Here is a 13603-nt window from a genome sequence, read left to right as displayed (position 1 = left end):
TCACTGGAGCTGGAGCTGGACTCTGTACGCACAGATGAGGAGCTTCACCTGAGGAGAGAAGAGGGGCGACATTTTTTACAGAAGGTGAGGTCAGGTATGCTGCAGTGAGCAACGCCTTCATCTCGGATCCGCCTCTCCTCACCTTGGCCATCGGCGCCTCCGCCAGGCGGATGAAGAGTTTGTTGCTGCCCGGCACCGGGCTGAACGAGTAGATGAAGTGGCTGTCCTGAACGGTCGGGCGGAAAACGAGGAACGCGTGAGGAAATGGCGTCACGTAACGCGGGAGATCTTACGTCCTTCACCAACAACCGACCAGGAAGACGGGAAGCTGGAACTTCTCGTTGAGCACCACGGCGTGGACGCTGCAGGGCCCGGAGAGCCTGGCCGTGAAATCACTCAGGAAGTTGGCGTGGAAGATGAAGAGGATGATGCCCGAGCCTTTAGAGGAAGGACGACAACACGCGTGACTGACAACCAGAGGGAGTCGGCGAGCTCCGAGTTACAGGGTGCGTCTTCTTACCTTCCGGTTGAGGCTGGGACTTGAAGGCAAACTCCAGGGAGAAGTCCGGCCCCTCACAGAGCCTGTGGCAGGCCAGAGGGAAGACGGGATCCAGCAGCACCAGGCGAGTCTCAAAGTACGCTCGTATGGCGTCCTCGGCAACGCTGGACAGCCTGGGACGGGGACAGGGGGGCGTTAAACTGTCCTTCAAGGGCAAAAGGTTGTAGGCGGGGCTGCGCTTGGCGCTCACAGGCTGACGTGGTCCTTGACGAGGTCGCACACCACCAGGTTGTTGCTGAGTTTGGCGAAGTGCACGGCCGTGTTCTTATGCTTCGAAAGGATGTTGCAGTCGGCGCCGTACTCCAGCAGGAGGCGCACCACGTCAGCGTTTCCTCTTTTGCATGCCTGAAGCGAAAGGCGGGAAGAGGCGGTTAGCGACAGGACCCACCCCCCCCCCCCCCAAGTCACTCGAGGGCACAGATTGGTTACTGCATGCTCCTCTACCTTCATCAGGGCCGTCTCCCCGCTTAGCGTCTGAGCGTTGACATTGGAACCGGCCTCGAGCAGGACGGCGACAGTCGTCAGGAAGTTCTGACAAGACGAGGGACACGAGAACGAGAAGGCGTGAGGAAACCGGGGTCAGAAAAGGCACGATGTCGGCGTAAAACTAAAAGGCGAGAGGCGTCGCTACCTTTTCAGCGGCGTGCATGAGGGCTGTGGTTCCGTTCTTCTGGCGTCCATTCACCTTCACCCCTTTCCTGATCAGCAACCTGAGGATGTCGTCCTGGCCGCCCGCCGCCGCCAGCATGCTCAGGGACATCCCGCTGACGTCCTGCGGAGAAACATGTCCAGGTTCAGTATCACAGGTGAGAGACGACCCAACGCGTTGCTGCCCTGCTGTGGACAGAGAGTACCTCGTGTTGGCTCTTAAAGGGAATAGGAGGCGAACAGGTAGAACCTCTCGATTTTGATTGAGACGAAGAAAAATACCGGATTTGGGTTCTGATTTTGCACCATTGTGATGGAACTAAACATTCCCTTTTGGTGAAATCCGGCAGAGCTGCAAACACAACATTTGGGGAAAAAAACAACCTTTAAACACATTGTGCTACAAAGTTGAATCCGACAGCACGTCAAAGCATTTTGAATAACAATGATTTTCTTTTTTATAAGCCAAGACATATTTTATTGAACATGTACGAGTCCTTACAATACTTGATAACAAGCATTAGCCGAAGGCATCATGACGGCACCGGGATGAAGAGTAAAGACGCACCGTGCGCTTCTACAGCAAAGAAAGAAAGAAAGCTAGACGCTACAAGAGGGAAGAACGTTTGCGTCGCCACATCGAACAGCAACGGTGACGTCGGTCTGAACGATCACGCATCGTTGGTAGACCTCGTCCAGGGAGGTCACTGCTGCATCGGAGGTGTAATCCTAACTATTGTACTTACACTGCAACATAATACAACCCTTTCACAAGGGGTCGAATTATCTGATACCAACGAGACTTCACTGGACTACGCTAATAAAATACTTGAATCTAATCCAACTTGAAAACTTGTGTCCAAGGGCACAGATTGGACTGGACAAACGGCCATGGAAATAGAATGTGGCTTAAGAAAAAGTGAAAATTCATAAGGTGCACATGTTCAGGCCCTTACAAAGTGAAAGTTCACTAAATGTCAGGTGGTTTTTGGGTCGCAAGCGGACTGTTCTCCACTGTGTATGGACGGCTAGACGAGGGTCAAACCTTCATGTCTTCTTTGGTGACGACATGATAAAAAAGCAAAGGGATACATTTGCATTTTTGATCTTGTTTTTTTTAACTCAAAAACAAAATCTTATACCAAGTGCTCACATTGTACTTACCATGCTCTACTATGTAAGATACAATCTTGCAAAGCTAATCAATGAAATGATTAAAACAAAGGGAAAAGTATATCAATATGCATTCAACGAATAAAAGCATACAGTTATTCGAATGAGAACAATTAAAAGAATGCGACTTCAAATTAGAGTAAATAAATTACAATTCAGTACTTAAATGTTCTACAGAGAGGCTGTGTAGTTATTGTTTTTAAAAAAGGTCAAACCTTTCAAAAAGCTTGTTAAAAAAACAGACAATAGAAGAATGAACACTCATCGACATGACCCTTAAAGAATACCGACAGCAGTTGGTTTCATTATTAAAGAGGTATACAATACACACAAAACATCGAACTCTCAAATATCGGATAGGTGGTGTTCCATTTACTGTTGCAGGCTATCGGGGGCCCTTTACAAGACGAGTTACTGGCCAGAGCTTCAACGTAATAGAATGCAGTTGAGGAGTATCAGAAGCGACTGCGCTCACAAGCTGGAGGTACTGGCTACAAAGATTTGATGTTGGTTTTATATTTCTTTGATCATCGGAATTAACAGAAAAAACTTAAAAAAACAACAACACACGGGTAGAAAAATCAATTTCTACAGAAGCAAGCGCCAAGAGTCCTATAGACTTGCACCAGCTGAGGCTACACTTGTCCGGTGCAGGGTGGGGATGTACCAGGAAATGATTTTGTGGCGGGTTGCAAATCCTGGCAAGATGAGGTCAACATGTACTGAAGGATCACACATTCTAACACTTTTACTGGTTACCGTCTGACAAATGGACAGTGGTATATTTAAGTAGCATACGTATATATACAATCTACGGACATCAAAACTCATGATTCAAACTTCCCCCAGCTCCCTTTTTAGCTTATATTCATGCAACAGTACACAAATGGCTTGGTCTGTTGACTTAAGTTCCGAATATTTCAACGTCGAGAAAGTCCGACTCAAAGAAAAGCAAGGCAGTTTTGCCATCTTTCTCAAGAGCCGACTGAGGCCAAAGTTTGGAGACAGAACTCGAGGTTAAAAACGTAGCCCTCGCGCACTTCTCAAACATTGGCCATGACTTGTTGCCTTCTTGTGAGTCCGCAACAATTTACAAGGACAAATAAACGGGACCATCCCAGTCTGTGTTTGAATTCTGAGTCTCTGGTTCCTGACCTCCAATTTGTTTGGCAACAACTGGATGCCCTTTTCTTTTCATCGACTGTATTGAGTTATGTACGAAGTATTTGACTTCCCGCCAAGTTCTACTGTTCAGGGCAGGTTCAGCGGCCAAACAAGCGTCACAATCCTTTTTTCCTGGCACTTTTACCAATTTAAACAAGTCGCCAAACTGTCGCCTCACTGCTGCCTGTTCCTCTTCACTCCACAACCGCTTGACTCTCTTCTGTGGTTTGACGGCCGGGGAGACTGCAGTAGATGCGGGTGTACTTCCTTGTACCGCGTGTGTATTGTCAGTAACGTCGGGTCGATGGATTGTTGGGACAACCTGTGCCATTGCAGGGCCCATCAGTGGGTTTGTGGGGTAAGCAGCGGTACCGGAATGGTTCAGAGGTGTGAATGATGAAACGATAGGTCTATTTATGTCATTTAGTGTTGAAAATGAGGGGACCATTGGCGAACTTGGAGTACTCAATTGTGTGAATGTAGGCATCATTGAAGTGCTCGGAGCGTGAAAGGTGCTAAAACTAGAAATCACTGATGAACTTGTAGTGTCATGTACATACACAGAAGAGGGTGAAATAGGCGTGGCATTCTGTGTATAAGGAGGAGACATCGGCATCATCATGTTCTCTTGGGTGAATGCATGAGGCATCAATGCATTTGTAGTGTTGTGTGGAGTAAATGTAGGAACCACTTGTGTATCAGTAGCATTTAAAGGTGTGAAAGTAGACATCAACGACTGACTTGTATGGACCATGTCTGCGCTAGTACACAACGTTGTGTAACTTGAAGTCATCTCCTGGGGGAACGATGCTTCCCTCAGGTCGCTTGGCGATCCTATTGTCATACAACAATTTGAACTTTCCGTCAGATGTTCTGGTTGCACTGTTGTCAAAGCACAGACAATGTTTCCATCTTCAAAATCCTTCTTTAGGATTTGGACTTCCGGTTTTGTACTCTCGTTTACATTCTCTTCAGACTGCTGCTGGTTATTTCTCCTCCGGATTGTCTGTAGTGTGTTGTGTACATAGTTTTTGACATCTGTCCAAGACCTGCCACAAAGATCTGGTTCAGCAGTTATGCAAGCATTACACTCCTTTTTGCCTGGAACCTTCATTGTTGTAATGAATTCACACAAGTAGCGCTTCACTGCTGTCTGCTCCTTCTCGCTCCATGGTCTTCTTTTCAAAGTGGACTTCTGCACAGTTCCTAAAATAAAAAAAATACGAAAATCAAGCACAGAAATACAGGTTACATATAAAATATAAGTTCTGAAACTTTATTAATTGCAGGACTTGAAAGTTCTTGACCTTTTAAAAAGCAAGGTCAGCTGTTGTTTCACTATTTTGAATTGTAAGAAGTGATAAAGGAGCAAGTGGACCTTGAATGGATATTATATCTTGTCCTTCGCCTGTTAAAATGTCAAGGATCAACTGTCAAGTCCTAAAAGTCACCATCAAGCTTTCATTATACTTTGAGAGCACTGGTTACTTTCAACTCAACCATTCTGCAATCAAATAAGACATTGGTACAAGAGGATCAAAATGAATAATCACCACCTTTAGCAGCGCTGGGTGGACTTGATGGCAGTGTTCTATCCATCTTGAGAAGTTGGCTGCTCACTTCCTCCAGCCGTGATGCATTTTTTGAGAGCCTGCAACAGTCCTGGTTGGTCCACCCCAGCAGTTTGGACACTTTATCCAGTTCCTGTTCGGTGAGGCTCATAAGCTGCCAGCAGCTGGCAATCTGCTCTCTCAATGATGAGGAAAGAAGTGCCTCTGGGTTTGTAACTCCAGATTCCAGTGCAGCCCTTCGGAAACAGTCCAATCCTCTGATGAAGGACGGACCTTCAGTCCTTGCGAATAGGTATGGATTGGTTTGGGATACGCCTGCTTGTTCTCGATTTTCAATGAGTAAGTTAATTGACGAGTCCATGCTTTCTGTTAGCAGGACCAACATGTTCCTTCCGTACTGGCCTTCAAGTTCCAACCTGGTGAAATTACCACCAAGGTCAAGCTCCAATCTTGTACTTTTCCTTATTTGATCTGCAGAGGGCGAGAATATTCCCCTACTCTTCTTGTGGGTGTATGTCTCCAAGAGCATTCTACCGATATTTCCGACCCTACCTCTGTTAAACAGACACACATCTGCTAGGGTGGCTTCACTGAGTTTTTTCCACGTCGACAAACTTGGACTGTCTTTCAGCTCCCTCCTGGCTTCGTCTTCTTCGCCAGCTATGAACCCGTGGAGCTTTATTAAATCTTCTGTCACAGACGATTTGTCTACTTCCACTTTCTTGACTTCTTGCTTTAAAGATAAGGCCAGAGTCTTGCGAGAGAAACGCTCACTCCATTTCGTATCGAGAAGCTGTATGAACGTCTTTACTTCGCTTTCCGTTTCGCTATCCTCCGTCATGCGACTTTCCCCGAAAGCTATTTCTGCAGCTCGTTTCAAAGAGTAGCCAATCTTTGAAATGAGGGAAAAGGTTCTAAACTTACTGGAGCTGGGGTCAAAACCACTTGCTTTTTTGGCCCCTTCAACAGCCAGTTCAAATCTGAAAGGCAGACATACTTCATGCAGGTACTTCACACTCTTGTCGAGCTCATTCACGGCGAGTACAAACCTACCCAGTTCCCTCATCTTTTGTGCAATGTAAGCAAACTGAGACTTGTCGTGGTCATACTTAGCAGACAACGCATTGCCAAATTTACAGATTAGCGGGTCATTCCTTATATGCTTTGAGATTTCATCCTGATGCATGATGTTGATTATTTCCTTGCAGCCGTCAGTTAAGAACTCAGTCATTGGAAGCAACCGGGAAGCGGCGCCGGGGTCTCCGCTGGCTTTTTTCCTTTCAAAAATCTTCTGGTCTCCCTTTCGGACTTTGCACGACCGCTCGTGTCTCCATAAATCAGCTTTTCGATAAAAAGCAAGGCAGTGCTGACAAGGCAGAAAGTCACGAACAGATATGCTGGGAGTTTTTATTTGTGCTTGAGTGACGATTTGTCCCTCGCCACTTTTGAGAACGTGGCAATTATGCTCATAGTCTCCTGTATTGCGAATTTGGTCAAGCAAATTCTGTCTGACTTTAGAACCTTTGGGGAAATGTATTGCATGGGCAACGTCCGTTTCATCTGCATGCTTCTTTTCCAAATGCTTTGAAAGCTGCGTGAAAGGCATTTTACAATATAAACAGAAGTGCTTTTTGTACGATTGTTTTTTCTCTTCTTTTATGCTGGGTTTTATTTGGATAACTTTTTTGCTGGTCCTTAAACTGGATCTTGTCGGTAGTTTTTTCTCCGCAGTTCTCCGGCGGCACCAGGTTCGCATTTTAGAAATATTCTTTACGTTTGGCTCAAACAAACCTTTCTTTGTACCGTCTGACCGACCAACCACAACATTCTCCGTCTTACTACTTGAACCATGGTCTTCCTCAGGTGAATGTCGTGCGTTAGCTCCGTCACTTTGCTCCGCTTGAACATCATCCCATGTCATCACTCCTTCTGCGGACTTGGCTGGATTTGAATGATCAAAGGTCAAACCGGCTTTACTGGACAAAACGCCTCGAGTATCATACATTTTGTCTTCCTGTGCTTGCTTCTGGTCTTCATTTCCTTGACTCGCCTGCATTCTAGCTAAATTACATGCCGCCGTATTGAATTCAGTAATATCCCTCCCAGAGTTCTGGATTCTTTCACGTTCAGACATTGCCACTTGCTCATCGTTTGTGATGTCAGGGCAGCTTAGCATGTTTTTTTCGCCATCTTTTGGACCATTCGAATCTTGTGGTGCATTCTCGTTTACTCTCGGAGTGCCCTCTTCATTTTGTGGACCGTCAAGGTTAGATGTCAACCTAAGAGCATCGCTCGAACTCCTCTCTTCAATCAAGCTCCTCTCTCCTTCAAATGACTTGGTCTCACCAATAGTACAAGCCTGCAAAAGAACAAGCATACGTGAGACTCATTTCCAAATCAAACCTCATGAATAATTGACTTGAGTGAACTTAAACATAGACCCAGTGGGTAAATGCTGGGATGGAGGTGCTTGGCTTGAGTTTGGGATATTTAGTGGTGGTGATAAGTCAAGCAAGACTTTTTTTTTTTTGGTACTGCCTTCACTTCAAATCTTTTGCTCATTTTCCAGTTGCTGCTTAATGCATCAACGCTTTGGCAATAAACCATTAAGGTCCGGTCACATTCAAACTGAAGTCAACGTGAAGCCCGACGCCACCGCCGCCTCTGAACTCCTCCGTACAAAAACCACGTGACCCATTCAAGAATAGTTAATGGCTTTATTGGATCGAGCAGCGTTTTGACATCGTAGTTTTCTAACCAGTTAGATTAGTCATGGGATACTGGGTGAAATGCTACATGGAGAGATCAGAACATGCACTGACAGTAGACCTGCATTTAAAACTCGCAATGAAAACAATCATGTTACTTCTAATGGCATATGTTTGTTTGTTTTTTGGCTATGGGGGAAACTACGTTTTTATTTTAACTTGGGTTCATCTATGCTCGAATCGTTTTGATGTTATAAAAATAACATGCTGAATACATGATAAGTCCAGGTGCATGTTGGCTTCACATTATTGTACATGTGCTGAAAGCATTTGCAGTCTGTACCTGCTTCAAAGGGCTGATCTTGTCCTTTTTAGTTCATGTGTTCATTCTTCCACTTGCTTGTTCACTGCAAAGAAAAAAGACAAATGTCTCAATTGTGCAGAAATACTGAGGAATATATAAACGTATAAAGTATAATCATAACTAATTATTACAAAACTATGAATGTATAAGTAGATAGAAATAAAGGTGCTTTTTAAACCATTTATGGTAAATATAACTGCCGAGAGCAGCCAGCGATTGGGACACGAGGACTTCACATCATCGGGTAACACCAGCGAAGGTTAAAAACATGGATTTTTACTCTGCTTTTATTATATTCTGCCCTAAACTTAGCATGCAGTTTAGATTCATTTTAACACCTTCATAAATTACTAAATTACTACAATACTTGCATCACAAATGAGTTTTTCCTGTAATAATAAATTCTCTTACCTTGCATCGATGTGAAAAACGTCGCGAAGCGCTGGATCACTAGCAGGTCTCAAACATTAGTTGATGAAGAAGAAGATCTTCCAGATTCCTTGGTGCACACTTCGAATTTGTATTTATTTTTTTCTGGGTATTTTTTCCTAATTCTGTTTAAGCTATACGTGTTAATCATGAAACTCCTTGAAAGTGCTGGAATGGAGCGCTCCCTGCTAAATTATGCTTACTTTTAACTATACATGTCAATTACAGAGGATTTCAAAAGTTCCAAATTTGAATAAATCTGATGAGAATTTCACTTCTGAGTTCCCGGTGATCGGTTTATGCTTAATATTGCACTTAAAACTGCTAAACATCTCTTGCAAGGACAGTTTATACGGGATTATAAAAGGTCATCATGGACAATTAAGTATTCAAGCAAGCAAGTATTCAACAATATTAGTGTCGCACGTGAAAAACACAGCACTGTTTTTTTGCACAACCACCACCAAATATAAACTCTGTGGGCAACCAAGGTGTGAAGATGTCTTGACAAAAATTAAACACAAGACAAAAACCAAACGAGCGATTCGGCTCACAAAAACAATGAGGCAAAACATCCCGATGAGGACGCAACATACCTCCTGATCCAGGTTGTAGTCCTCTTTGGAATTCAGCGCCAGTTTCACAGACATGTAATCTCCGTTTTTCACAGCATCCCGCAACTCACCTGTCAGGAACGGGTTACGACCAAAACGACACAGAGAGAGCTCACAGTCAAACGTTCAACTCGTACCGAAGAAAGGAAATATTAACCGCCCTGGATAATGTGCAACACTCACTCGGTGACAAAGGTGGACCCGAGATGATCTCGTCCTCCCCGTTAAGATGCTTCTGGAAGTCATCCAGAGTCATCCAATCCAGGTTGAGGTCCATTCCGAGACTCAGAGTGGTTTGGCCCTTATCCGACGCTACACAGAGACGTCTCATGAGCGAGCAGCCCGCAATTCGATTCGGAACATTTGAAGTTGTGCTGCGAGCCGATCGGAAGCGTACCGGACTTCTCGGTGCTCTCCGGCGGGTCCTGGGCGTCCTGGCTGTCGTCGCAGGCCATGAAGAGTCTGGGTTCGCTGTCCTCCCTCTTCTTCCTCCTGTCGTCCGACGGGGCTCTCCTCTCCCAGCTCGGCCGCTGCGTCTCCTCCGTCCTCTCTCTTCTTTCCCGGGATTCCTCTCCGGGCCTCGGCTTCCCCGCCGATTGCTCCCCCTCCCTCTCGTCGCTGTCCAGGCTGAAACCGTAGCTCTGTCCCGGCCGGGGGCCTGGAGGGGCAAGCAGACGATCCAATTACATTTCTGGAGGTTGATAAGGAACCTACAGAAATCCTTTCAGCGTCTTTTGCAAACTGCTCGTCATCAACCTAGATGAGACGGCGTCACCTCGGTGGTTCTGTTGCCGTCATCAATGTGGGCGGACCTACGTGATCGACCTGACAACAACACTTAACGTTTTGCGCCGCGCGTACCGTCCGACTGCTTGCTCTTCTCCGTCTTCTTGAGTTCTGGTTTCTGAGCTGGAGAATCTCTGTTTGACTTTGGAATCTTCTCGATCTTTCCTACAAGCTGTTGAATGAACGAATGAAAGAGTGAAAGAATGAACGAATGACAATCTTCTTTCCGCCAACAACTCCCTGAGCTGCAGGTTCTATCACATCTTCCGGATAAACATCAGAATTATATTCGATTGAGAGTTCGATAAAGACCCCGAACAAACAGAAGAGAATTTGTTCTACGTGTTTTCAACTAGAAAAGTCACAAAAAAAAGAAAGTAAAAATCCGCTTTGCACCTTGGCGGGTTTGCCGCTGCTCTTCTCAGAGGCAGGCGGGTGGGCCGGCTGCCTGCGGGGGGCGCGGTCCTTGGCCTCGCAGTTCAACAGGAACTTCTCGAAAAGGTTCGTGGAGCCGACGGCGTCCTTCTGCGTCAGCGCCTCCTCCTTCGAGACCTCGTCCTCCTTGCCCTTCGTGCTGCTCGCTGCTGCGACGGAGGATGAGGATGACGAGGACGTGGAGGAGGACGGGGCTTTCGGCGGCGGCGCCGACGTGCCTTCCTGACCTTTGCTCTTGCTTTTCCGATGAAGGGTGGAGCTGTCGCTGGAGTCCGAGTGCGGCGCGGCGTCGTCTTTGCTTTTGGAAGCCAGGCTCTTCGGTTTCGGGAGGCTGCCGTCTTTCGGGGAGGCGTCGGGCTTCCTGTTCTTCTTCTCCTGGATGAGGTCCTTGATGCCTCGCAGCTTTACTTCCCACTTCCCCTTCTTTTGCTTGAACTTGTCTTCCAACGGCGCCTTCTCAGCAGCGTCCGTTGGCGTCGCCCCGTCCGCCTGAGACTCGGATGGAACGTCGCTTAGCTCCTCCTCCGGAAGCGCGGCCGCCTCGTCATCAGAGGTTTCGATTTTCCTTTCTTTCTTGTCTTTCTTCCTCTTCCTCTCGTCTCCCTTGTCTTTCTTGTGCTTTCCTACCTCCTTTCCCTTTTCCTTCTTGTTCTTCTTGGTGGGAACAGGCCCGTCTTCCTCCTCGTCGGAGTCAACCAACCGCTTCTTGGTTTCAGGCTTCCTCTCCCTCGGAGGAGACGGCGGCGTCGGAGCCATCTCCTCCTCTTCGTCATCAGTCTCCGGCGCCGGCACAGGCCTGAAATCGTCCTTCCGTTTGTCTCTCTTCTTCTTCTTCTTCTTCTCCTTCAGCAGTGGATCCTCCTCGTGGAGCTTCACCTTTTTCTTTTTCTTCAGGGGTTGATCGGCCGGGCGGTCTTTGTCGCTCTCGCTCTCGGAGTCGGCGTCAAACACGTCGCTCTTTACCGGCAGGAGTTTCTAACGGGGCAGCAAATAAGAAACGTTAAATCATCTAAAAAATGAAGTGTGTTTTTTTTCTTCTTCTTTAATTTAAACACTAATAAAATTAGTACATTCAGCATCAGTACAACGTAAGGATTTATGGCTCTTATCACAATCAGTTGTGGTACTCACCACAGTCTTATTGGCTTCCGCCTCTTTCTTATCCTTGGCGTCAGCGATCGCCTTCTTAAAAGCCAACAGGACCTCGCGACAGTCTTCCAAATGCGCTTCCGGCTCCCACGTGTCATCGTCAGCGCAGTAATTCTTCCAGCGGACTCTGTAGAACACCTCACCCTTAGAAAGGAAAAGGAGAGGATATTAATATACTGGATACACCTCCATGATGACCTGACAAGGAGGCAGATCCAGATGGCAGCTGCTTGCATGAAAACATGGCCGACAGAACAGCAGCATTAATAATTACTCGCCCTAGAATGACGAGACTGAGATCTCCCTCTCCAAAGTTAAACACCGTTTATGAATGTGGCTTCAAATTGAAAAGCACTTTTTTTTTTTAGAAACACAATTCTGTTCCTCCTGCAGTAAACAAAGACGAAAGGTAGTTTTAAACTCATCGTTTAATCTCCTGAAGCATCAGCATTACAAAAGAGGTTTGATATAAACAAACATTAAATATGATAAATCATTTAACCTTGTAAACACACACATCCCTTCATACACGCCATCATTCATCACTCGGAGGCAGATTATTTAATTACAATTTAAGCGTGGCACTATTTTGGGACAAAGTTTGACTTGAAAAACATACAAAAAACAACAACAACAACAAGAGTTGTAAGTTCGAATCTGCAGCTACGCATGCGGAGAAAAAGAAATCACGCAAAGGGAGTGTGAAGAGTCTGGTCCTCTTCACGCACAGAAAACAAACCGCCATCACGTTGGTTTGTGATTGCATTAAATATAACTGGAAACCGAGGCCGGCGCGCATCGTCCCGTCCTCGGCCCCAGCAGGGAGAGGCGAGCGGACATCACCGGAGCAGCTGCACAGAAAGGATGCTAGCAGCGACAGAGAGCGCACATCACTAGTAAAGCGATGCTAGCAGCTAGCCGCGACAGAGAGCGCACATCACTAGTAAAGCGATGCTAGCAGCTAGCCGCGACAGAGAGCGCACATCACTAGTAAAGCGATGCTAGCAGCTAGCCACGACAGAAAGCGCACATCACTAATAAAGCGATGCTAGCAGCTAGCCACGACAGAGAGCGCACATCACTAGTAAAGCGATGCTAGCAGCTAGCCGCGACAGAGAGCGCACATCACTAGTAAAGCGATGCTAGCAGCTAGCCGCGACAGAGACCGCATATCACTAATAAAGCGATGCTAGCAGCTAGCCGCGACAGAGACCGCATATCACTAATAAAGCGACACAAAGCGCAAGTGTGTGTGCGTGCGCGCACTCCGCATGTATTTGACACAGACATTTTACACGCGGGGAAAGCGTCTTTGCGCCATTGTTTATGCGCTCTACGTCGCGAGCGTAAAGCGATAGCAGCCGAGCTAGCCCGGCGCCGACGTTAGCACTCAGCTAGCTTAGCAGTACCTCTTCCACCCGCATATCGATAATCCGCTCCACTTCGTAAACATCTTCCTCTTCGTCTTGTTCGCTGTCCGCCGGCTCCACCTTGACGGTCTCCGCCGCCATGGCTGCGAGCTGTTTACAGGTGTTTCTTAAAATATCGCTGTTTGGGGTTGAGGACCCCCCCCCGCCCCCCGCCGTGAAGACCGCGTTAGCTGCGCGTTGACCCGGACAGGACGCTAGCTCTGCTGCTAGCTCTGCTGCTAGCTCTGCGGGCTCGCAGTGCGCAGACCAGTCACCGCCCGCCCTCTCTGCGCTGCGTTCAAATGCTGCTCCCAAAATGTAAACATTGGACTTTACATCGTTTTAGGTGAAGTTAAATTTGTTTTTTCTTGAGACACATCTCAAGATTCAAGATACTTTATTGTCATTATGCGAGCATAATAAAATCGTGAGAAGGCCCACGGCTTAAGGCACACATCATAACATGAACTAAATTCTCTCTCTTAACAATATATATACACACAGAGAGAGTGAGAATCACATCTCGACTACATGTACCGTGTGGTTGTTCACCAGATATTATTTTCTGACATCTTGCTTCCTTTAACATTTTAC

At 46.6% G+C, this 13603-nt stretch overlaps 1 protein-coding gene across 1 annotated transcript; it reads right to left on the bottom strand.

Annotated features, from left to right (window-relative positions):
• mphosph8 (M-phase phosphoprotein 8) lies at window positions 1-13111 on the bottom strand. The gene is made up of 14 exons (XM_068746620.1): window positions 13010-13111; window positions 11586-11744; window positions 10413-11426; window positions 10092-10188; window positions 9628-9888; window positions 9414-9542; window positions 9213-9301; window positions 1191-1331; window positions 1004-1090; window positions 750-904; window positions 521-672; window positions 314-438; window positions 143-226; window positions 1-48 (listed from the first exon to the last, which is right to left on the bottom strand). The coding sequence occupies exons 1-14, from the start codon at window positions 13109-13111 to the stop codon at window positions 1-3; spliced, it is 2643 nt and encodes an 880-aa protein (XP_068602721.1).
• Window positions 13112-13603: the final 492 nt, after the last annotated feature.

This window comes from Brachionichthys hirsutus, chromosome 12 (assembly GCF_040956055.1).
Source record: "Brachionichthys hirsutus isolate HB-005 chromosome 12, CSIRO-AGI_Bhir_v1, whole genome shotgun sequence".
Taxonomy (NCBI): Eukaryota; Metazoa; Chordata; class Actinopteri; order Lophiiformes; family Brachionichthyidae; genus Brachionichthys; species Brachionichthys hirsutus.
This window is presented reverse-complemented; position numbering and strand designations above follow the sequence as displayed.

Excerpts from the sequence above, each read along its gene's own strand:
- mphosph8 (XM_068746620.1), bottom strand. The coding sequence starts at position 13,111 with ATGGCGGCGGAGACCGTCAAGGTGGAGCCGGCGGACAGCGAACAAGAC. Across the intron at positions 11,745-13,009 it reads TCGATATGCGGGTGGAAGAG|GGTGAGGTGTTCTACAGAGT; the intron begins GTACTGCTAAGC and ends TTCCTTTCTAAG. Across the intron at positions 49-142 it reads CGGAGGCGCCGATGGCCAAG|GTGAAGCTCCTCATCTGTGC; the intron begins GTGAGGAGAGGC and ends TTCTCTCCTCAG.